This window comes from Phoenix dactylifera, chromosome 3, assembly GCF_051530095.1.
Source record: "Phoenix dactylifera cultivar Ajwa chromosome 3, Ajwa_hap1_PhDact_Kaust_v1.1, whole genome shotgun sequence".
Lineage (NCBI taxonomy): Eukaryota > Viridiplantae > Streptophyta > Magnoliopsida > Arecales > Arecaceae > Phoenix > Phoenix dactylifera.
This window is the reverse complement of record NC_143192.1, coordinates 44,425,675-44,450,589: the sequence shown is the minus strand read 5'-3', so window position 1 is coordinate 44,450,589 and position 24,915 is coordinate 44,425,675. Positions and strand designations below refer to the sequence as shown.

At 37.1% G+C, this 24,915-nt stretch overlaps 3 protein-coding genes across 4 annotated transcripts; all 3 read right to left on the bottom strand.

Moving 5' to 3' along the window:
* Positions 1-772: 772 nt before the first annotated feature.
* LOC103708466 (heat shock 70 kDa protein, mitochondrial) lies at positions 773-7,983 on the bottom strand. Its single transcript, XM_008793398.5, has 7 exons — positions 7,687-7,983; positions 6,526-6,602; positions 6,335-6,413; positions 5,676-6,242; positions 4,955-5,575; positions 3,575-4,205; positions 773-962 (listed from the first exon to the last, which is right to left on the bottom strand). Exons 1-6 carry the CDS (start codon positions 7,747-7,749, stop codon positions 3,585-3,587), a joined length of 2,028 nt encoding a protein of 675 aa, XP_008791620.1. The 5' UTR covers positions 7,750-7,983; the 3' UTR covers positions 773-962; positions 3,575-3,584.
* A 1,175-nt stretch (positions 7,984-9,158) lies between these two features.
* LOC103708465 (esterase/lipase/thioesterase family protein) lies at positions 9,159-19,522 on the bottom strand. 2 transcript variants are annotated; one of them, XR_015976455.2, is made up of 8 exons: positions 19,048-19,522; positions 18,221-18,349; positions 16,007-16,138; positions 13,447-13,589; positions 13,253-13,350; positions 13,064-13,158; positions 10,570-12,570; positions 9,159-9,569 (listed from the first exon to the last, which is right to left on the bottom strand). XR_015976455.2 is itself a non-coding variant. In XM_008793396.6 (8 exons), exons 1-8 carry the CDS (start codon positions 19,456-19,458, stop codon positions 9,348-9,350), a joined length of 1,284 nt encoding a protein of 427 aa, XP_008791618.3. In that variant the 5' UTR covers positions 19,459-19,521; the 3' UTR covers positions 9,159-9,347. The 2 variants fall into 2 exon arrangements, 1 of the variants encoding a protein (XP_008791618.3); XM_008793396.6 differs by having other exon boundaries at positions 10,570-10,623; positions 19,048-19,521.
* A 4,565-nt stretch (positions 19,523-24,087) lies between these two features.
* Positions 24,088-24,767, bottom strand: LOC103708464 (DUF538 family protein (Protein of unknown function, DUF538)). Its single transcript, XM_008793395.6, has one exon. It carries the CDS (start codon positions 24,726-24,728, stop codon positions 24,264-24,266), a length of 465 nt encoding a protein of 154 aa, XP_008791617.3. The 5' UTR covers positions 24,729-24,767; the 3' UTR covers positions 24,088-24,263.
* Between the last annotated feature and the right edge of the window lie 148 nt (positions 24,768-24,915).

Genomic DNA, 24,915 nt, shown 5'->3' with positions numbered 1-24,915 from the left:
ATTCAAAGTAATCTTGTTCTACCGGCTTCATGAGGGGGGCTTCCTTGCCGCTGGGCTTAAGCCAAGCTGGTGAGCAAGCAAAATCTTTTATCAGAGAAAAAATAAAGCAGCAGCAGCAGCCCCTGTAACAAAGCCGAGGAAAAACCTCCAAACATTAAAGCAAGCAATGCATTTACATGCTCAAACATGTCAAATGTCCAAGGGGTATAAATCCATATTTCCCAATGATGGGGAGAAAGCTATAGAGAACCAAATGCAAGCAGCGGAAGGATCTATAACTGCACCAATTCCCGAAAAAATAGGCTGGAAAAGACAACAAACCACAACCTGCATTGTCTTTGGGCTCCATTAAGGAAAGCCACCATTCATTTCAGCATACCATTTTTCTTCCTTTTTTTTTCAGTCAAAAGCATTCTTCATATTTTCTCATGCTACTCTCAAAATTGGATACTTTCATTCTCGGATTTTTCTATCCTGATCCAGCCTAATTGCACTGTAACAGCATGACGCGAAAATATTGCAACGAAGACAAGCAAAACCGACTGCACCGGAAACCCAAACTGAATGAAGTTTGAATAATCAGTAAGAGTCTTTCAGGCTTGGATCATGTCATACTCAGTATTCATGATATCAAGCAAGAATTTTGCCAGCATTATTCTTTATTCAACCGCAGTGTTGGTCTAGAAATACTAGAATTCATTGTCGAGATAGCAGGCTGCATGAAGGGTAACAGTATGGCCAATAAAACATAAACTTTGCAGCTGCATCCATATGCAAAATAACTGAGCTAACCGATAGCATTTGTTCAATAAAACTGCTAAACAGTACAGGGAGGGAAAAAAAAAAAAATCTGCTTCCAGCAGTTTAACCTGCCTGTTAGACAACCAAATAGTATAAAAACTCTTCATATCTATGCTCTACCTCTCATGGATGCCGCATTTCCCAAGCACATTATGCCAATTCTGCAAGACAAGAAAACAATACTCTCCTGAGCCTGAATTCAGTAAACATAAGTTTAATCTGCTAAATATCAGTATTTTTTTACCAAGAAAGAAATGAGAAACGTTGTTGCAACTAGATATATGTCTTGACACCAACACACGCACAGATAGATATAGAGAGAGAGAAGCTCACTAAGTGAATCAGCATCAAAAAAAGAGAAGAAATAAAAACTAGGATTAAACAAACCAATCTGCCTGCAGTTTTTCTGAACATGTCATTAATATGATTCAAACGAGAATCGAATTGGACTTATAAATAGGTCATGGTTGAACCATGCTGTTGCTTGATCTTACCTAATCATTCATGTCTCATAGATAGTGATCAAAAACCAATTCTAATGGAGTAGCTAGGTGGAGGAATGAGCAAACTTATGGCCCAGAAAAACCGACCAGAGTGTGTGTTAGTGATCTGTTACTGCAAACCATCAAGCCTGAGGACTATATACACAAGAAAATTTTGAATAGAAAGGTTGCCTTGCAACACGCTATGGGCATAGTAGGTTCTTCAAAAATTTCTCATTATGTCATAAAAATATTAAATGGATGGCTAACAGAAGACCATATAATGCTGGACTGTATAAAAACTTAGTCTGTACAGGTCAAGCCAACTACACTAAACTTCTTTTTCATGTACTGAATATGATTCACGTGCACAAACTTGTCGGATAATGTCAACAGAGAATAAAGAAGCATGAAGATTAAGAAAATACAGCTATGGAAGAATGACAAACTGCGACAATGTGTTCAAATCTCTCTTGAGCTTTGCCCAGCTTTTCACTAACAGAAAATCCTACTTTTGATCCATTCAGAAGTCACTCTAATATTTTTGTGTATGGCATGGCTATCCAAGAATCAACTTCTTTGCTCCACCATGATTAGTCCGAACACTTCATGTAAAAGTGAAATGTGTGAAATTACCACCACATTATTTGTTGATTTTTCAATAATTGTTCATCACACATCTCAAACCCTACCATGGTCATTGTATGAAAATGCATAGTGCATAAACCTTCAAGTCAATAAAATTGGTTCCATACTTCTATCGACATGTAAAACATTATGTGACATCTGCTACATGATGGAATGCTCTGGACCATGCATATCTATTCTACTATTAGATTAAAGCTCTCCTGACTTGAACGCCTTCCTTAGTGAAGCTCCAACTCATACATTTCCATTTTTATTCCCAAAATATCCTTTATATGTTACCTCGGGAAACCTTGGAAATGCGACTTTGCTCATGTTCATGACTTTCACTCGGGATTTCCTTGGTCCCAACCTCAGGAAACTTTGGAAATGCAGTTTCACCAACAGTGAGTGCAGGTCCATGTTCCAGATATACCTAACTTCTCTGCTTGGGTTTCATCATACCCATGTACATATATTCATTGAGGTCAAAGGTTAAAGTCTTTCCTCTAATAATATTTATTTGTTCGCATGGAATAATGAATAATCGCACGTCACATGTGCCACACTCTAGCCATGTTACTCAAAAAATGCAATATTTGCTTACCAGTGGCATCACAATTTTATAATACAACTCATTGATACCAACACATAATAGCACAGATGCATTATGTGCTCAGTTGATTTAGTTTCAACAATCACTTACTAAAATTCAGCTATTGCTTGTCTAATTGGTTTGATATAACAATATACAAGTTCATTTTAGTCTCCAAGAGTTATCTATCTGGTCTCATACACATGCAGACAGATCTTTAGAAGCTATAAGGAAAAGACTGGTAGAGAAATTCTCCCCAGTAATTTAGTGATATGAAGGCATGTGGTGAAATCTAACAATGATATGATGCCATCATATGGATGATGAATAGGACTTTAAAATAGAAGCTACAAAAAAAGCTTCCTTCATTAGCCTGCAATAAGATGGCTCACCATGTAGAATAACTATAAGAAGACTATGGCTTTGTTTGCAAAAAAATAGCTTTCATATATTTGACAGCAATATAAGATGACTAGCTTACTTCACTAGCCTATAAGTCTGTCTATGGTTTTTCTCTGCAGAAAAGAACTTTCATATATTTGACAGCAATACTTAATGCAACATACATATATTGAAGAAGTTCTGTTCCAGGAAGCAAAGACATATGAAAAAAATCAGGAGACCAAGGGAAAGCACTAAACTAACACAAATAAAAAATTGCTAGCAGTAAAGTCCAAATAAAAGAACTGCTAGTGGTAGATCCTGATATATATTATACAGCCGTTTGAGGAACTGCATAAGTAAAAGCATGCAACATGACTACAACTTATCTCACATCAATGAATGGATTCCTTTCATAATTAAATGAAAAAAACATAGTAATGTCCCCATTTTGTACAAATAAATAATTACATCAAATTTATTCTTAACTTTGATATTATTTTGAATGAAAATTGACGAGTGGTCTATAATCATGCATTACTTGCACTGACCAGAATTAATCATCTCTATTTTCATAATAAGAAAAATAAAACCTAGTTTTGAACTACATCTGAATCAAGCATAAGATAATAACTTTAATATTCATGTTCGTATCTTAAAAATTATTTTTTAAGTGGAAGAGTAGTATTACCCTTCATGCTTCACTTCTTCACCTCCTCATACTCCGCATCTGGAGCCTGATCACCGCCCTGAGAACCACCTGAACCCGATCCACTGGAGCCTCCAGCCATGTGCTGCCCAATCTTTGAAACTGCCTTGTTTGCATCATCAAGTTTTGCCTTTATCTTGTTAATGTCATCTCCTGCCATTTCTTTACGCAAATCGGCCACTGCAGACTCTATCTCTGAAGCAACCTCAGCTGGGATCTTATCCCTATACTCACCCAAGCTTTTCTCAATGCTATAAATAGTAGTATCAGCAGTGTTCCTGACATCAATCAATGCTTTCCTCTCCTGGTCTTTCTGTGCATGCAGCTCAGCTTCCTTGACCATTTTCTGGATATCCTCCTCTGAAAGCCCCCCAGAAGACCGAATAGTGATCTGCTGCTCCTTTCCAGTTGCCTTGTCTTTAGCAGAGACTGTCACAATACCATTGGCATCGATGTCAAATGTGACCTCAATCTGAGGCATGCCTCTGGGAGCTGGTGGGATGCCCACAAGCTCAAACTCGCCCAGGAGCTTGTTATCTGTAGCCATTTCGCGCTCTCCTTGAAGCACACGAACACCCACTTGTGTCTGGTTGTCAGCAGCAGTGGAAAAGACCTGAAAATAGACACCGTTGGATGTATGAGAACAAGCCAACATAGCAGTATGGTATTTGTATCTACCAACATGAGTCAACAGAGCATGGACGTTGATGGATGGAAAGATAGTTATTGAGTAAAACAAAATGATATAATAATATAGTATACACCAACACATTCGAGGAATCAACATGGCCAATAATAATTCATGTACCATGCAGCATATCAAGAGCATATTGACTTTTTTATATTAAAAAGACAACTCCACGAAACACACTAGACAAGGTTTTCAGATTAACCTTCATAACATTCTATTTTCCTCCTGAACAAAAAGTGAACAAACCAATACGACAGTTACAAGCAAATTTTGTTTTGTGCCCATTTCTTAACAAAATGATTATATTATCACAATAATATAAAAGCATGCTGTTCATTTTATAAAAGCAAGTAATGATCGGCGCCATACTTGTTAAGTGAAAAATCAAGAATGTAAAAAACCACCATAAAAATTCACATAGCTGTTTAACTACCACTGGAACACAAAATCACAATCACAAATAAGCCAGGGAATCCGACAAAAAAGACAAAAAAAAAAAGTACTGATGAACATAAATATTACAATAATAGTGTGTGAAATGGCAGTCTTGGCTAGCATTCTTTTGAATGGTGCCACCTAGCATCATATAACAGCATCAATTACCTGTTCAAATTTGAGGTGGCAAATCTAAGGACTACCATTGTTGAAGTAACCATATTCATTAAACTTACCTGACTTTTCTTTGTTGGAATGGTTGTGTTCCTGTTGATCAATCTCGTAAAGATGCCACCAAGAGTCTCAATTCCAAGCGACAAGGGAGTGACATCCAAAAGAAGAAGCTCCTTAACATCTCCACGGAGGATGCCACCCTGAATGGCAGCACCCATTGCAACAGCTTCATCCGGATTTACTCCCTTGCTTGGAGTCTTCCCAAAAATTTCAGCAACTACTTCTTGAACTTTTGGAACCCTGGTCATCCCACCTACCAGAAGAACCTCATCAACTTCCTTGGTGGATATGCCACCATCCTTCAAACAGTTCTTGCATGGTTCTCTTGTCCTGACAATCAAGTGATTCACCAAGGATTCAAACTTTGATCTTGTGAGCGTGATATTCATATGCTTTGCACCTGATGCATCAGCTGTTATAAATGGAAGATTAATGTCAGTCTGAGATGTCGATGAAAGTTCAATCTTGGCCTTCTCAGCTGCCTCTCGAAGCCTCTGTAGGGCCAGCCTATCCTTTGAGAGATCTATTGCCTCAGTTCTTTTAAATTCACTCACTAGGAAATCTAACAAGGCATTGTCAAAATCCTCTCCACCCAAGAAAGTGTCACCATTTGTTGCTTTGACCTTAAAACACAGAAACAAAGATAGGATTAGATTGAAACTAAAGACATTAAGAAAGCTTCTCCATGTGCACTGACTCAGAAAAAATAAGAAGGGGAGACACCTCAAATACACCATTTGATATTTCTAAGATCGAGATATCAAATGTTCCCCCTCCAAGATCAAAAACTGCTATCAAGCCCTCCTTGTTATTCATTCCATAAGATAGTGCTGCAGCGGTGGGTTCATTAATGATTCTCTGTACATCAAGGCCAGCAATTCTTCCTGCATCTTTTGTAGCCTGTCGCTGAGCATCATTGAAATATGCTGGAACAGTAATCACTGCTTTAGAAACAGATTTCCCAAGGTAAGATTCAGCAGTTTCCTTCATCTTGGTTAGAACAAATGCACCAATCTGGCTCGGAGAATACTGCTGTCCATTTGCCTCAACCCATGCATCTCCATTGGGAGCTCGGACTATCTTGTAGGGAACCATCTTCATCTCCTTCTGTGTCTGAGGATCATCAAAGCGGCGTCCTATCAGTCGCTTGGTCCCAAAAACTGTGTTTGTTGGGTTGGTCACTGCTTGACGTTTTGCTGGAGTACCAACAAGTAACTCTCCCTTTTGATTAAAAGCAACCACAGAAGGAGTGGTCCTTGATCCTTCAGAGTTTTCTATTACTTTAGGATTCTGTATACATTAAAAGTAAAACATTGTCAGTAAAAAATGCAGTAATATAAGCTTATTCACTATTGCATCTTTCAAGATAATATAAATGTAACCTTTCCCTCCATCACAGCAACACATGAATTTGTAGTTCCTAAATCAATTCCAATTACATCATTTCCAGCTGGTTTTGAGCTGAATAAACAAAAGGCAAAAGAAAGATAAAAGAAATTAGACACAGTCATACCGCAAGTTTTAACATCTATAATCACAAAGTAGTTCTGACTTCAAAGGTGTCAGATATTACCTAAATGGTCTAGCCAAACTTGCCCATTTATGACCCAAATGGGAACCAACCCACGCTGTTTTTGCATGGCCAGACAACTGCACAAGACACCATTAGCAATAAGGTAACAAAACTATTACAAATATGGTGAAAAATAACTATCGAATACAACATTATAGTGAACTACATAGACAAACATAAGTTAATCACTTTGAGAGTAAGTTATACAAACATCAATAACAATACTTTCACAGTCATGCAAGCCGAATAATCAATTTGGATATTTAAGAAAAATAGATTCAACAAGAAAGCAGCCTGCCAGTAAGCATGTTCAATTTCTTTCCCCTTTTTCCTATTATCTAAAATTTTCTGGTGATCAGCAACATTTTGCAGATTTAATGTCCTTATAAAGAACATGTGTTGTGGTCTATATCGAACAGTCAAACTATCCACAGAAATAAAAATATTGAAAATTAGAATATTTGAAGGCCACTGAAAAATAACACTCTCTACATGCCCGTAGGAGTATATGGCCTCCATGTCTACTCCCTCCATTAGCGGACATCTTCGAATCCAAATCATAATAAACCGTCTGCCCTTGAATCATAAAATAACTTTCCCCGAAACAACAATACACGATCATCGAGCTTGTTATATGGAAAATTTTTGTGACACGAACCGTGGAGAGTATATCTTTCTCCTTGCTGAAGAAACCAGAGATGAATAGAAAAAATATGACAATATCAAATAAATTAAAAAGTGAAGCATTACAAAATTAACAAAACCACTCCGTTTAACTTGAATCCGACATTCTTCCACGAAGTAAAAATTACACGCCTTACACAAAAATTTAAATAATGCACATACCGAAATTCAAGGGTTTTCAGAGTAATACGATAATCTGCTCACAAAAAACTATTTATTCGCCCATAAAAATTTCAAAAAGGAAACAAAACTGATCGCTGAGGAAAAAAAAAAGAAGAAGAACGAAGGATTAGATGGTTTTGCAAGAATATTCCAGAATTGAAACAGAACCCCTAGGGTACGACACTTTCGTCGAGTACATACGGTCGTTCCAGAGCTTGAATTCTTTTTCAAACCCTTTTTTTAGGAAAAGAATCATAGCAAAAGCCCATCAAATAAAAAGGAAAAGAGAAGAACGGATTGAATCGAGAAGCTTACGGATCTGATGGGAGAGGAGAGATCTCGCCGGCGGAGGGCTCTGAGAACCACCGAGGTGGCCATTTCTTTGCCTCGAACTGCGGGGGAGAACAAGATCGAGAGGAAGGGTTTTAGGGTTTTTCGGGAGCCGCTCTTAAATCTCCGTCTACTGGCAGCAGATCGCGTGAAAGACGAACCTCCAGCCTGAGGGGCGGCTTTTAACACGTCGCCCCCAACTTGCTCTCCAAGAGAGTGGAATGCTCCCGAGAGTCCGAGATTTCCGACTCGACCGGTTCGTGGCGGCGTCGACTTTGTAGGGCTGCAGCCGTGGTTACAGTTCACTGTTTACAAAAGATCTTCGCTGAGTGAGTGATGGCTACGGTTTGTCCGTTGATTTGGCCATTTTAGAATCTCAACCCTTCTTGATGCGTAAAGGGCGATCCTGCGAGGATGGGGACCTTAGGACAATATAGAAAGGAGGGCTTCTTTACGTATCATCCTTCAGTTTCATCACCATTGAAGGCTGCAATGATATGGAGGCTATAAATGGCTTAGATGATTAATTTGGACGTGGAGCACTTGCGCTTGATGCTCATCATCAGATTCAAATATGTCAATAAACAGTTTCATCATTCAATTTGCTTCTCCTCAAAAAAAAAAAAAAATCTTGATTAGAATTTAGACTCGAAGGATATGTTAGTTTGGTGGGGTCTTATTTGGTTTCTTTTCTTTGCAAGTGGAGCCATCAAAGAAAGAAAACAATAAAAGTGTAAAAGCATTAGGGTCTGGCACGTGCCATGCACGCCAGAAGCCACATTGCAAATATGGATGTCCATGATTCTCCCATTCGATCAATGATTTATTATTGTCTATATAATTCAATAATTATGCTCTTATGTTTGAAACGCCTACTTGTCTCTCTCAAAGCCGAAAAATAAATGACCTTAGTGAGATATAAGATGCCGGGACGTATGATCAGACCGTACACATGGCAATTGACAAAGTTTGGTCTTTAGTATATATTTGAATTGCTCCGTGCCAGAAGTATTTTGCAAAAGATCCACCCGAGTCTCACCTATTTTGCAAACGAAGCACCTGATATGCCCGTTAGCCTTAGCCAGCAAGATCGAAAGAACACGTATGAACTTAAAAGTAGCAAGCCAAGACCACCTGTTTGCAAACAAAGCACCCGCCATGCCTCTCAGCGAACATCATCATGATTTAAAGCACACGTATCAAGCCATCCGCACTATTATTCGTGCAGGAGACCTCGCAAACGAGTCCATCGCTGCAAGGAAGCCCTTCGCTTACAAATGGCATTTGACCAGCTCGTAGTCCCGGTGCTTTTACCACCAAATGTCGTATGATGTTGCTTGATAAAGGTTCTGTCAAAGGGAACGAATAGAGAGCCAAAACAGAAATAGCTAGAGAGAGGGAGAGAGGGAGAGGGAGGGAGAGAGAGAGAAAGAGAGCACTTTCAGACGATATAAACATTGTATAAGAACTTCTCTTTTACTTCAAATGGGCAGATAGCTCATGGATGATGGGGAAAAAATGATTGATATACATCTATGGGGTGATCTCTACATGTCGATAATTCAGACACTACCATGTGATAGAAATCCAATCATGGTGAAATGTCATTGCATGGAATGGAGATGCTACATGGTCATTAGATTTAATCATTGAATGTGTACTGACAGAGATGGTGAAGTTTGCGGAACACCATCCAGTAGAATATTTCTGCTGCTTTTGTTGCTGTCTGAAATTTCTTTATCAAGATGCTCCAGGAACTCCATTACCACAGGATCAGTCCAAGGAGCTCCAAATGGAGCCTCCTCCCCTGCTACCCAACCGAGATGGCCACCTTGTGGAGTAACTATTAGCAGGCAGTGCGGGTTTCCCTGTGACATGGAAAAAGAACAAAATAAAATTATCTTTCGAGAAGTTTAATGAAAGATTAAGATGTCAAGCTAAACATGTTTACAGTAATAAGCATAAAAGTGAAAGATGAAGATCATAGGTAAGGAAGCAGAGCTGCAATTCCTATGATTACCATTGAATGCACCTTAAAAAGAAAAGAAAAGAAAGTTGCCTTCTTACTAACATATGTCAATAATAATCTGTCATGAATCAATCTCCTCAAATAATCCACATCTGTAATCTAGGTGTAATGTGCCTGGGTAATAGACCTTCCATCATTTGAAATGTGAAAATCATGGAAGTGGATTTATCATGTGTGCCATCACAGAAACTTTTTTTATCAAAAAATATATATTCAGGGGTCCATTACAAATGCCTAAATTATATAAAAACGAGTCAAGTGAATGAACTTGTTGGGCTATTATTTTGGAGAATAGAAGCTTTAGGATGTGCTCCAAGGCTTCGAATTTCAAAATCATGAATTCAGAATTTTTAGATTTCTAGAGTTGAGAAATTTAAGGTTTTAGTTGTTAAAAGAAAAATAGTTCTGATATGAAAAATAATAAAATAATAGGAAGGGCAAAATCACGAACTCTGAAATTTCCATTCAATGTACAAATTTCAAATTCCATGATTTGAAGGATACTTGTATAATTTTCATTGTACTACCAAACACCCAACTGTCTAAAATAACGACCTGAAATTTAGAAAACATAAAAATTGCAAAATATCATTGTTTTGCAGTACATGCAAACACACCCTTAGATCAAAATATAGACACAGTGATCACATGCTTGTTCGCAATGAAAGAACTGACAGTATGATTAAGACACTGTGATTAAAGAAAAGAAACAGAATAAATTTATGATGCCCTAGCAACCACCTGTAGAAAAAGATGTGCAGATTTATGATGCCTAAGGGCTTACAAAATAAGTTTATATTGCTGAACAGGAGATGCAGCAAGCATCAGGAAAAGCATACCTTGATTTCTTCACGAGGAATTCCCCTTGATGGTGCGATTGGATCATTGGCAGCCTGCACATTATAAGAAAGAAGTATAACAAGAATTACAAAAAATGGTGAAGTTACTTTTTCCTAGTGCATCTACCAACCTTCTAGCATTCTTTTAATTCAAATTCATGGAAATGAACCCATAAAACTTATAAATTTGTCTTTTAGGACCTGAATTGTGATAAGCCAAATTAAATATAACACATACCAAAGATATGTTAGAATGGGACCATGATGAACTTTATCAGATGGTTTCTATGGAATCTCCAAATTTATTTGTTAGCAAAAGTTTTCTGCATATGTCCAAGAAAATATGTATTTGTATATTGATAATATTCGTTGATAGTAGTGCCATCTGTAAAACACCAAATCATGGATTTAAATATCAAAGAATGCACTTGTACTCGTCACGGGCTGGTGTCGTACCAATAAGCAAAGAGAAAGAGAGAGAGATAGAATAATAATTACAAAAGGTGCATGAAGGTCAATGCACCTGAATAATATGTGACAGAGCAGCTCAGGGTCAATTTGCTAAAATTCAGGCGTATCAGGGGCCCCTGTACCGCTCCCTAGCAGTATGGCACCCTACAGCTGGTTTGAGGCTGGTACACTAGTTTTAAGATCTTCAACATAATGGGAGCTTGAACAAAGACAGTTTAAGAAATTCATCCACCATCTCTCCAAATATATCATTAGATCAGAGCCCTGGGGAATTCTCCACAATTCAGCTCACAGGGTTAAGCTACATGTTCTGCCTTCAACACCAAATTCATGCTAATTCTCTCCCTACATTGCTTTCTTAAAGAGTCGTCTATTTGCCATGTGCTTCAGCTTCTTCCTTGTCCCGGCATAAGATATTTTGAGTCACTTCACAGCTATGCCACCAGACCTCATAGATTGCCTACCCTTGGTAGAAACCTCACCATGCCATATGGACCCACTCCTTGTCCTATTGCCTTCATAGTTCTCCAATCTCCTTCATTCTTGCAACTCTCATGCCAAATCCTTTAGTTGATAGAACTTTCCCCTCTAAAGCTCACCCAAGCCCAATTTTCTATCCCAAGCATCTCCTCTTCCAAACCCAAATTTTGTATTCTTGATGCTTTCTCCTGCTCCAGCCCCAACATGCTTGTGCTCCTTTCTTTACACTTCCTTCATCCTTGTACTCCTGTGCCGCTCTCATATGCACATCACAAAAGTAATCTTTCTCAACTCAATTAGAATCCACCTCTTGACAGTTCTTTCCCTGCTCCTACACATCAACAAAAAGCCTTCTTCATCTTTGAGCATTCATAGAAGTTTCCTGTGGAGTCTTTCTCGTAGTAACTGGGTGAATGACGGGCAACTATCAAGTTTGCACGGCAGTTAGTTTTATACTAAGAGTAGCAATTTGTTAATATCAAAAGAAACAGTAACATAGACAGACTGACTGATAGATAGACAGAAAGAGAGAGAGAGAGAGAGAGAGAGAGAGAGAGAGAGAGATAATGTAATGAGAAATCCAACCATTATCATGTCTCTCTGTTGAGCACAATCAACTTCTTTTTTAAAAGTTAAAACCAATATTTAGGTCTTGCCCCTGCATATTTCTGAATTACATATTTGCTACTCTTTCTTTTGACATTTATACGACCGCTACTTTTAGTACATAACAACTGTCCATTCTTGTACATCTTCAAGGCAGCCCATCAACTACTCAAGATTCAGAAGAAACATGCACATTTTTCAGCATTTTACCTTACACTACAGTGGATGATTCATTTGGCATTAACATTCATTTTTATTACATGCATTCATACTCCAGATCTGTATGGCTGGTTTGCCGCAAGGTCTTTCTGACACCATCATGCTTTTATTGTTCTTCCCACTATCCAAGAGTCTACTTCCGGGCAAGGTTGTCATCTCGGCTGAGATCTTGGTTTGTATCAGTATCGGGCACATCCCATCTCGGCCAATATAAACTGATAAAACCTGAGGCCAATATGATGCATTCATACCAGTCGACATTTTGCAATCACTTGTTTACTTCCTTAAATAGATTTTTTAATTAATAAATTTCGAAATCAATGCTTAAATATAGTTCTTAATCCCAGATTTACCATATTGGCAGATATATTGATATCTCGGTCCAAAGATATCAGCCAAGATCTAGGAAAAACCGAGATCTCGGTTATCTCGGTCTCAACCACTCACTGAGATAACTGATAAGTTGAAATTTAAAAACTCGCTTCCAAGATATGACTGGAATAACTAGTTCTAAGAGAGTTTGATAGGAGTTGTGATGTAACTTGACCTTACATTATACAAATCCGTGATTTAACATTGTTACTTTGAGATGTTTAAGAGCACCTCAAACTAAGAAATTTAGGAGGACTGCTACCTTCCAGGTTCACTAACACTCCCGAATATATATGGTTATACATATAATTGAAGGACAAGTACCACAGAAGCATCTCATCATTACCTGTATGCACAATAAAGGTATACAGACATTCTCGATGGATCTTGAACTGCTTGAGTTGAAATAATAATCATCTACTGACTTGAAACCAAATGAAACTGCAAGGAATCACAAGGCTTTCTTAACACCACTGAATGATTTTTTTTTTTAAAAAAAGAAAGAAAAGAAATTTAGCATGAGGATGACGGATACCACGTGTTAATCCTTCATCAAACTCCCTGACAGACCTAGCATTAGCAGCCATGGGAATATTGTATTCACCACCAAGACCTTCAAAAAGAAGTGCATGCCTAGATATAGACAAAAGGTGGAAACAAAATAATAATTACAGTTATACAAACTGCAATATAAGATCTTACGCAAATTGAAAACAAAACATGGTTTACTTTCTGTAGATTTTTCGCAGAGCTCTGGCAAGAGCTTTGTCATATATGTTATTGAAGCCCTTGTGAAAGTCCTCATCTGCAATTACCAAATTGAAAGGATTACATAAGGATACTGCCCCAGAAAGAGGACAATTACGAGATTCCTGCAACAAGAGAAAAATAAGGTATACATCAAAAGTATAGCAAAGAATTGATTTCCTGCTACAAAAGGAGGATCAAAATCTACATCAGCTTCTCAGAAAATAAAAAACATCAGATGGAGAAGCAAGAAAATGACCAAATGATTACAATGTAGCGACAACCTCGGTTAATTATATGGTATATAGAAGAATTGTACTTTTAGTTCCTTCAACCGGTGAGGACATTGCAAGTAACAATCCTTCTAAATACACACTTTAAGTTTTACAGTGCAGATTACTATAAATCGACAATAATCAAACTTGTGCAGTAGTTTATCAAAGCCAGACCCAATCAGAATCTTTAGATATTGGATCAAGTCTGAATCATGTGCCTTCCGTTGATACAAAGCTTTCCACGAACAAAGTGATGCAACCCATTCAATCATTGGGTATAAATTGAACAAAACTCAAGTTGAAGTACTTAATAAGTGGGTCAGATTTTGCCCAGATTCCGAACTTCAGAACATTTCAAGGCTCAACGTCAGCTATGATTCAAAAAGGAGGAAGAAAACAACTGACAAAACATGGATTAAGATGGTGGCAAGGAATTTGAAAATGCTAGCATCAACAGAATATGTAGCCTTACTTGGAATGACCAATAAAAAAACCCATAAAAACAAGTAAAACAAAAGTATAAGGCTTGCAAATTATGATAGATTAAGTAATACAATATCATTTTTTTGCAGCTTTTTTTCAGTTTTCATTACAGTATGCTATATAGTTATCAAATATCATTGTTGCATTAGTTATACATATGTATGGCCAAATTGTACTAGTTGAATTTACACCATTTAGTGGTTCCATTAAATTGTTTTTTCTTGAGCCTTCTTGAAATATACAGTTTTCAATTTACTGCACTTAAACATCGATTAACATAGATTGAAGAAATAACACTAGTCCATTTAGCAGGATTAAGCAAAATCAAGATTATTCTACAAGTAGAATATGAACCACACTGATTTCTTTCACTTTTTGTATTTTTCACCTGACTGTTGATGATTTTCTTCATTAGTTTCATTTGAATTGGTTGACATGTTCACATCATTTGTCTTTTCTTTTCATATATATACACATATGTATACTTGAATATTATTATATATTTATTTCATATCAATATCTTTTGGACATTAAAGGTACTTACTCAGTGGGTTGTGCATATTTATCCAAGAGTTTGATGATGAAATTGATACTCAGCTACTTGCATGCTCCTTAAGGAACTTCTAATGCATTACAACTTAGAAAACAATCTCATTACACATAGAATTCATCCATGAATAATAGGGCTTGGTAGCTGGAATTTTTAATCTAGCATGCCACACACACACCACATTCCCACTCTTGTACGCACTTGTGCTCCTAGCACTTCCACATATGCGGTGTGCCATGTTGAGGATGTTTAGCTGCAAGCACTATTTTCTCAAAAACAACCTACCTCTTAACATTTCATTATTCTATAAAATCCATACTAATTTTGTTCAATTCATAATTAAACCATTGTATAGAATTATTATGTCATCCAATTCTTTAAATACAATAACCAAATAAGAAATCATCACTCTATGATAAAAAGATTAGTGATCATCTACAGCTTCCTAGACATTTCCATGCCAAATTTTTCTGGAGCTCTACTTCCCTGATCTGACACTTAGAAATGGGCCTGTACAGGCTTGAAGCCAGGTTGGACTTAGGCTAACTGAATTCAGGCATGAGGTTTAGCAGGGCTTAGATTGTCAGATATAGGGCAGTTCTAGTTTGACTCAAGCCCAGCGAAAGGCCTAATTAAAATAAATATAATGTATTAAATATGTAAATTATTTACAATAGCTACATCGCAAAGTTCATTAAATAACTAAAACCCTAACACATGTTTCCCCTCTATCCCTAACCTTCATATGCCTCCCCTCCTTGACTGTACTCCACTATTATCCTTATTTCTCACCTTTCCTTCATAACTGCCGGTTGACCGTCCTCACCCACCTTCCCCTCAAGGCTGACTTTAGGCCAAGGTTGGACTCTGGCCCATGAAGCTTACTCAGGCCACTCAGGCCTGTCACAGAGGTTCATTTTTTCCTGGAATATACTTGGGCTGCTGGGCACAAGAATTTCAACTTCAGGCAAAGGGTGACACTGGCCAAGAGTCCCAAGACTAAACATTTCCAACCCTACTATTTGCAGCCCAAAGATGGGGCAAAGGTTGCTAGTTATGAGTTCTTTTTTATTTTTGCTTGTGAATAATTTTGATTTGATACGCAATGTCAAACTGCAACTGCTCCTCATGAGATTAGTACCTTCAAGACACTAAATTTCATGGGCAATAACGACCAGTGCTAATTATAAATAAAACTAACTCTAACAAGTATAAATTGAAATATTACAATTACCTGACCAAGATAGCGAACTAGAATATTTGCTCCAAGAGACCACCCAACCGCATATATATTTGACTTAGGATAGCATGTTGAAACATGATCAACTACTTGGCAGAGATCTTCTGTAAATGAGGCTGAATAAAACTGCATACCAGACAAGGAGTCACCTCAGATATATGAATAGGGCACATTGTTAAGCACTAAACTTACTATTGCTAATAGGTAACATGATAAAAAATACTGACACATAGGTAAAAAAATAAAAAATTAAAAACTTTCAGACCATAACAATTGATATTAGACAATCAGTTCTTCAGTCGAATAGATAATTCAGGTACCCTTACAGATGGAATGCAGCAAACTGGATTTAAGTACAGATAGTTATAATTTATGAACAATAACTAGAATAAAGTTCAGTCTCGGATGGGGGCATAAGTCTTAATAATGAATTATGATCCACGCTTAGATGAAAACAGACTTAATATTGCAAATGATGAAAGAGAAAGTGGATTTAGGAGATAGCAGAGATAGATAATAGGAAAATGAAGATCTAAGAGTGAAAGAAAAAGAATAAGATAGAAGAAAATATAGGCCAAACATATCTTTTCATTATCTTTCTAAGAAAAACACAATAGCATACTAATGGCCAGTCAGGACTTTATTGAAAAAACAAATGTGGCCCCTTTTCCCTCCTAATCTGAGTTCTTCAAGAACTTCAGGAAAGAAAAAGGAAAACAAAACTCTCCAAACTTGCTTTGATGCCCTCTGATAGACTCTTGATTAACAATGGTAACATCACATAAAAAGTACCATGCTACAAGATTCTGAACACTGACTACATTAAAAGAAAACAATAATCCAACATATCTCCTAGAAGTGACTTATTTTGGCCAGTTTTTTGATTCTTGATTAAGTAAAATACTTCCTAATATTGATTCCACTCCTTGATGAGCAAGAAAGGTCCATTTTATCTTCAACTTGAAACTGCTCATAGAATTGATGACTGTGATTTGCTCCACGGTTGCTTTATTTAACTGCACAAAGCCTAAGAAAACCTTGTAGGCTCATCTAGGCATCATGATCTGAACTCTCCATCAGTCAGAACAGGAAGGTGATACTATGCCTGATTTGGAACACCTCTGTTTTGAAGAAGTTGATCTTCGATGCTTGCTGCATCAATATATCTAGTAGAAACAAAGTTTAGTAGATAAACTAAAAAAGCTTCTAGGTGCCATCTGGTAGGTGCATGCCTTGGAGATTGGAGGGGAAACCTTATCTAAATGAAACAAGGGCACAAATATGTATGGTTAAAGGACACTGAACAATGACGAGGGATAAGAAAACAAGATGAAAAGTTGAAAACTGCAAATATGAAAATGTCAAAATGGTTGTCTGATCAAAATAGGAAGGTTGAGAGAGAAGATATTCAAGGAGCTGAACGAGGATGAAATGATGGAAACTCAACACATGATATGGACATGTGTGAAGAAGATCTAAGAAGGGTCCTGTAAATTGATGGAGTTATACTTGTGTATGTTGTATATTAAGTCCAAAAAGGATGCTTTTTAAAGCCATGCAAGTTTGAATTCTGGTTATCATCAGAGACACACACAGAGAGAGAGATTCTGGTTATGTCCATGTGGAAATGTCAAATTGTTTGACTCAATAAGAGGCTCCCCTTCTGCTTATTACAATGTGATATGACATATATTACTACCATTGCTTGTTCCAGTAATGTTTAATGCCAAAACTGAAAGAGGCTCCATGACTTGTATTTATTTTGTATTATCCCTGTAAGATAGAGAAAACAATGGCCAAGGTATAGTATATTGCTTCCAACAGATTGAAATTAGAGTCAAGTAAACCACCTAAGCAACTAAGAAAACTTCAGTCCATGGAAAGTCTTGCCTCTGTCTTCTCTCTTGGTCCTCATACAAGTTTTGTTCTAAATAATATTCTTCTTTTCACCATTGAACAAACAAATATAATAACAACTATAGCAACTTGTAATGATTAAGTATGAGAGGATTACCAAAGCATTCCATTCCGGATGCTTAAAAATCAAGAAATTTTCTGGTAAACAACAACTCTGCATCAACTACTATGATCAAAATGCAACAGATTTTGATTCAAGCTCAAAATTAAGTTATATTTTAAATCAAAAAAAAGGGCACATGAGATATTAGACCATCTACAACATTATAAAAAGAAGTTAAATTACGGTACCTGAGGAGTTGTAACAGGACTATCTGCACAGCCACGACTATTGAATATAACAACACGCCATCCTCTATTTCTAGCACGTACAAGCATATGTCTGACGTACGTATCATCACTCCCTCCTGTAAGCCCAGGCTGCAAACAATTAGCAATGTCATAATTAACAATATTGAATTTAGAACATAAGCAAAGCTCTCCCTTTCCTCCACGTTTTTTTTTTTGCATAACCTACAAGATTGTGTATCATTTGCTTGTTTGTGTGTATCTTTTTGGAGCGAAGATGAGACTTGTGATTTATCAAACCTTTATTTAAGAAAACAAGAAATTATACAGTAGGCAAGCTTCAAGACCACATTACAATTTTAAACCATGTTTCCTTTTCATTATCCTAGAAGAGGTCAGAAAACACAAGAGCATAACAAAAATAATCACAAAAGTACCGGGCATGTATTCCACTTAGAATGATGATTGAGAACCAAATCCAACCTCACACATTGAATTCCCCATTCCCCTCCCCCCATCCAATTCCACCCTAACATCCACAACCATCAGCTCTAAACCTCCTCTCATTACATAGCCTCCTGTTTCTATCCCTCCACCCTCCCACATTAAAGAGCACTGTAGTACCTGGAGCGTCTTGATGAGAATTTTAGAAGAAATCAGATGTAAAGAATTTCAAAAGGAACAGGGAATTCCCCAGTTATCTTATCTAAACCCTACCTCCAAGAAAATGATGTTAACCACTAAACAAGTTGCAATCTTGATTCTTGAAAAAGAACCAAAAGTCTCTAATTCTTACAATAGATGAATTCAAGAAAGGGAATGAAGCTAACCAGAAGAATGAGAACCGGGGAATCAATGGGCAGCTGCAGCTCGTCGCCGGAGACCCAATCGAGGGCGACGGCGCCGTTGTCCCGTGTCCTCAGGCACTCCCGGCGGAGGGCGACGCGGGGGAGGGAGCGGAAGAAGGCGGCGAAGATTGTCTCGACGTGGCGGTTCCACCCGAGGAAAGGGAAGGGCTTGTAGGGGCGTTGCAGGCTCGCGAAGCGGGAGAGCAGGGAGCGGCAAGCGCCGACGACCTCGAGCGACGAAAGGGAGGCCTCCGGGGGCTCGGGGAGGCGGAGGCCATGGCCGCTCTGGCTGAGCTTGGGATCGGCGGCAGAGGAAGCGGAGGCCATGATGGGGATCAAGGAGCGAGGAGGAGGAGAGGAGCGAGGGAGGGTGGAGAGAGTGGCAGCCGCCATCGCCCTGGTCTCGCTAGGTGGCAAACTGGCAATGGTGGATGTGGGGGAAATCCAACGGACCAATCAGTTAAAAAGATTGCTCCCACCGACGCATGGCATGCCCCGAATACCACCATGGACATGGAAAATATTGTTGTTTTATATTTCCAAGATATATAATCCATCCATTTTTCTTAATAAATTTGAATGACTTTGCCCCCTTTTTCATCCGAATAAATAAACAGATAAATTGTAAATTTTTTTAAGATTATAAATAATTTATATTTACACTATAATGCTTATCCATTTGAGATTCAATTTTATCAGACATTTTAATCCATAATTTAATAAAATAGTAGCCAAACTGTTAATTTTAAATAAAATCTAAATATTATATTAAAAAATTTAAATAACTAAAATAATTTTAAATTATATAACAACTATTCAAGTACATAATAAAATATGTGCACATTCTTTTTCATCCTAAAAAATTTGAACATTTTACATAAGGTAAATGATTTCACTAATACTATTTATTTTACTGGATGTAATTATAGATTTTATAAATTATTAAATGTAATTGTAATAAACATAAATTTTATGGAGGTTTTTATAAATTATAATCTCTTGTAATTAGCAAAAACTAGGATTGTTGTTTTTTTCTTTGTAGACATTACTGCTTTTTTAAGCATCATGTCTTTAAATTATTAGTCAAGAATATGATATATTGAATACATATTCGATTGTTGTACTAAGTGGTGCATGTGCCAGAAGTCAAACAAAGAGCTTATTAATCAATATGCCTTAGTTGTTTAATACAATAAAAGGTGTTGGTGAAAGATGCTCAAACTAATACGAACTCAAAGACATGGAATAATCAAAAAATTAGTGCTAACACCTTTTCGCTTGCGTACGTAGAAGCTTTTGGAGTTGACCCTAACTCAGCAATTTAGCTTGCTCAGCAATTTAGCTTGCATAAAGTTAGTGCCTGCTAGTTCATGGGCTAATACTACGTCTCAAGGATCTCTTCAAAAAACTAGCCACTTTGCATCCTATGGCTCGTCCTTTGCTTTTAGGGGTTCAGCATTTTCTCCGTTCAACATTGCGTCGTCTAAAAGCATATTCATCTAGATGTTAAGGTGTCCTCATCTTTTTGTCCTATATAAAGCTGTCCTCAAGGCCTCTAGAGTTAGAATTTTTAAATAACTTTATTTTAAAAAATAATTATAACGATGCTTATAAACGTCGGCCTAGTTTCGATTTTCGCCGACGCTAACTAGGTCGACGCTTTAAAGCGTTGGCATAGCTTCAATAAAAAAAAACTTTTCACTTCCACCTATCCGGCGCTTTTGCGACGCTTTTAAAAGCATCAACGCCAAAATTACCGATGCTTATAAATCTATCTCATTAGGTGTCCTAGAGGGTGTGCTGGTGGAGGCAGAAAGTTCAGTGTGGGAGGAGGATGAACTCCGGTTTGGATTTTGGTGAGTAACATATCGTGAAGTAGTTGGATTGGACCTGTTATCAACTTCAGTGGTGCTCTCACCTATGGCTAAGATCAATCCTAATGTAGTGAGTCAGAACTGCATTTGGTTTTGCCACCTCTTAAAGTTATGGCTATCAAATTTTTCAGGTTTGGCACTAAGGTGGTCATTAGTGTTTGAGGCCATAGGTTCAAGGTTATAGAGAAGGAACAGAATTCTGAATGAAGGCAAAAGGTTTATTTCAAAAGATTGCACTAAAATTTGTATGGAATTTTGAATGTCTAGTTGATGTATCCAAAAAAATAATAGCCAAATTAGCTGCAGATCGGTGGTGGAGCACTAGGCTCACTTAAATACCAGTCTTTCTTAGGCACGTATGCCTTTTTGGCAAGCTTTTCTTTGACACTATTAGTTAATGGATATAATCACTATAAATTACACAAATTCAATTTTTACAAAAGCCTAAGTGCAAACTTAAATTTGTTATTATGAATTAATCAATTTTCGAATTTTCTATTTGAATTTTTCAAATTAGTAATATTTAATTATTAATTTAGTGCTAGCTAGACAATCATTGTAATTGAAATCTAATATGTCAATTCAATGAATTATATATTAGAATTGATTTATTGCCTTATTAGAATAATTGATTACTAATTTTGTATTAGCAAATCAATTATTGTAATTGAAATCTAAAATGTCAATTCAATGAATTATAAGATTTATTACTTTATTAGAATAATTGATTACTAATTTTGTGCTAGAAAATCAATTATTGTAATTGAGATCTAAAATGTCAATTCAATAAATTATAAGATTTATTATCTTATTAGAATAATTGATTATAAATTTTGTGGTAGCGAATCAATTATTGTAATTGAGATCTAAAATGTCAATTCAATGAATTATAAAATCTATTACCTTATTAGAATAATTGATTACTAATTTTGTGCTAGCAAATCAATTATTGTAATTAAGATCTAATTTGTCAATTCAATGAATTATATATTAAAATAATTTATTACCTTATTAGAATAATTGATTGAGATCTAATAAGTCAATTCAATGAATTAATTATTATGTATTAACTAATTTTCAAAATTTTCATTTGAATAGAATCTGAAAATTACTCCTTGAGAAGTCCAAATGGAGGTATAATAAATCTCTTGGAGGTTAAACAAATTATTACCTTTTTAGAATGGTTTAGTGAATTATATATTGCTAACAAAAAAAATAAACTAAATACTTCTTTGGATTGTTAGCAATATATCACCCAACTAAGCAAATAAATCTATCATTACAATTAATAGAAATTCTTTAAAAAAATAATATATATATATATATATATTTTATTCGATATCAAAATAAATCTATTTTATCACAAAAGAAATATATTCTAGTATAAAATAAATCTATTTATTTAATAAATTCAAATCATAAAATTGCAAATCCTACAGATCTACTAATATAAAATTTAAAACAAAAGTAACAGAAAATAGCCTGATTGAAGGCAGGTTGAAGCACGTAAACGTTGTCCCAAAGAAGTGTTTGCCTCCATGTATGGGTTTTCCGGCAATCCTTCTCAGAGATACGACGATCCTAAACTTCTTTTTCGGTACGTCTCGGAAGAAGCCAAATCGAACTCGTTGGACTCACAAATCCAGCGAAGAACGGAATAAAAATAATAAAATAAACTGAATAGAATTGTAAAAATAAAAATCAGAAGTGGCTAAGAGGAAGAACTTTTTTTTTAAATTTTTCTGGTATTTTTTTCTAATTTTTTGTCTACAGAATAGGATGAAATAGGGGGTATTTATAAGGATATTTAAGCAGAATTTTTTTCGATTTTTTGCGGACACGTTCGCGCCTTCCACGGACGCACCCGCAGTGATTTCGCAGACGTCCCAACGGGCGTTTCGCGAAATTCAAACGCGCATGCGGCCAAGTCTCGGGCCGCATGCGCATTTAAGTTTTTCCAACATTCAATTTGTAAATTAGGTTTTCTGCAGTTGACCTTATTCCTGAGGGAGGTGTATGTTGACTCAAATTTCTACAATATTTAACTTTTTATATGCTCAATTTAGTCGAGAATTTACCCTCAATTGCTAGCATGTTTTTGTGTGTGTGTGTGTGTGTTATCAAGGCGTCCAAGTTAGTTTGAATCATGGTTGGAATTCTACTATTGTGGGAATATTGATTAGTCTTGCCAACACAGACTGAACGGGGAACATAGCATCCATCATATAGTGTTCGTTATGAATTCAACATCACTTAACTTGCACAGCCAGTAGAAATTTAAGCAACGGAAACAATTGGAAAAGAAAAAGAAAAAGAAAATGATGAATGTGTTACAACAAAATGTGTGCTCTTCTATTTGTACATTATATTTTTTTGGACGCATCATGCAATTGACTGATGAAAGTTTATGCTTTGCAACATGTATGATTAACTGCAAAGCCACATGGCCCTGTGACTGACCTAGCTCAAGGTATCTATACCCACTATTATTTTTATTCATTCAGACTGGAGGCATCCTTTCTGAAGTCAGATATCTGAATTTCGGTTTTGATGACCCTAGAAGATCTCTGTGTGTCGATGTAGCCGGTGTTTCGGAACTTCTTGTCATACTTCGATTAGCTCTGCTTATGTCTCTTGTCTTTCGGAATTATGTCAACTACCAGGACTCATGAAATGCATACTAGTTTTTATGTCATGTTTTAAACCCTCAGTGGGTAAATCGATGCTCTTGAGGCAGCATCGTCACGCTGATCCCTGAGTATATCAATCCATAGCTTTGGTACCTAATTACCATCGGTAGATAACAATTGTTACTCATGGGTTAGGAGCAAGCTGCCTCCATGTCTCCATCCTACATGAAATATATATTAGAAACGTTTCTTATTATGTATAGACAAGGGTTCTCCCTTTCCATTTTTCTCATCTCAATCAACCTCGCCAGTGCAAGAGGCGGTGATTATTATGAGAAAGAGCAGGTGGCAGATCACCCCCCATCTACATCTTGGCATCTTGAATAGTTGAATTTGATGATTTTTTTGGTGCCTCCTATTGCATGGATGTGTTGCACAACACACATTATTATTCTCTCTTTGAAAAGAAAAGAAGAACTTACATTGTATGCTATTGGCTACTGAAGACGAAAAAGCTATTGAAGAATAGGAAATCTTGAACTTGGGAAGCTGATATTTTGATCAAAGTAAATCATACATGAATAATATCTGTCTTCTTAACACAATCTCCAAGGAGAAACCACCTTTTCATGATTCCATAGAATTATTTGCTCACACAGGATAACTTGCTACTACAAGCATAAAGGTGCCAATCTCAAGCACCAATCTCTCCTTCAGTCTTCTTCTCCTCCTCATCCATAAAAGCTGAGACCGGAAATGACCTCCCGATCCCGACCGCTGACTTGAAGTATATCTTCTTCCCGGCGGGGTCGTCGATGCTCATCTCAGTGATTGGCACCCACAGCAGCATCTGCTTGCTCCTCACCCCTGTCATCTTCTTCATCCTATTCTTTTCCACATACGCCGTCACCACCGTCTCATACCGCACCCGGGTATTAGTCCCTGTGAAGAAGTGTTCATAGGGGCCCTTCTGCTTCATCCACACGAAGCCGGTCTCCCTCGCTCTACCGCATTCTTCGAGGTCCTTGAGAGGAAGGACACCCGGCGGGAAACCGAGCTCTTCGAGAAGCTCCATGGAGTGGCGATGGCACTCCTCTGGTCCATAGACGATCTCAGCACCTTCCCTCACCTTGTCATTCATAGCCAGGGAGGAGCCCATTTCTGTGTTCGTCCTGGGAATTGGAAGGGCATCGTATTGTGGGGTTTTAAAACAAACGGTCCGACCGGAATGGCGGGTAGGTGGCGGGAAGTTCAACTAACATGGCCAAGGTCGGGTCGTCAAACTGGGGATGGGTGGGCTTGTGGAAGTTGTAGACGGAACCGCCTAATTTTGGATTTGTCAAGCT

Excerpts from the sequence above, each read along its gene's own strand:
- LOC103708466 (XM_008793398.5), bottom strand. The coding sequence starts at position 7,749 with ATGGCCACCTCGGTGGTTCTCAGAGCCCTCCGCCGGCGAGATCTCTCC. Across the intron at positions 6,603-7,686 it reads TCTCCTCTCCCATCAGATCC|TTGTCTGGCCATGCAAAAAC; the intron begins GTAAGCTTCTCG and ends TGTCTTGTGCAG. Across the intron at positions 5,576-5,675 it reads TATCAAATGGTGTATTTGAG|GTCAAAGCAACAAATGGTGA; the intron begins GTGTCTCCCCTT and ends CTGTGTTTTAAG.
- LOC103708465 (XM_008793396.6), bottom strand. The coding sequence starts at position 19,458 with ATGGCGGCTGCCACTCTCTCCACCCTCCCTCGCTCCTCTCCTCCTCCT. Across the intron at positions 13,590-16,006 it reads TAGTTCGCTATCTTGGTCAG|GAATCTCGTAATTGTCCTCT; the intron begins GTAATTGTAATA and ends CTCTTGTTGCAG. Across the intron at positions 13,159-13,252 it reads TGATGAAGGATTAACACGTG|TTTCATTTGGTTTCAAGTCA; the intron begins GTATCCGTCATC and ends GATTCCTTGCAG.
- LOC103708464 (XM_008793395.6), bottom strand. The coding sequence starts at position 24,728 with ATGGGCTCCTCCCTGGCTATGAATGACAAGGTGAGGGAAGGTGCTGAG.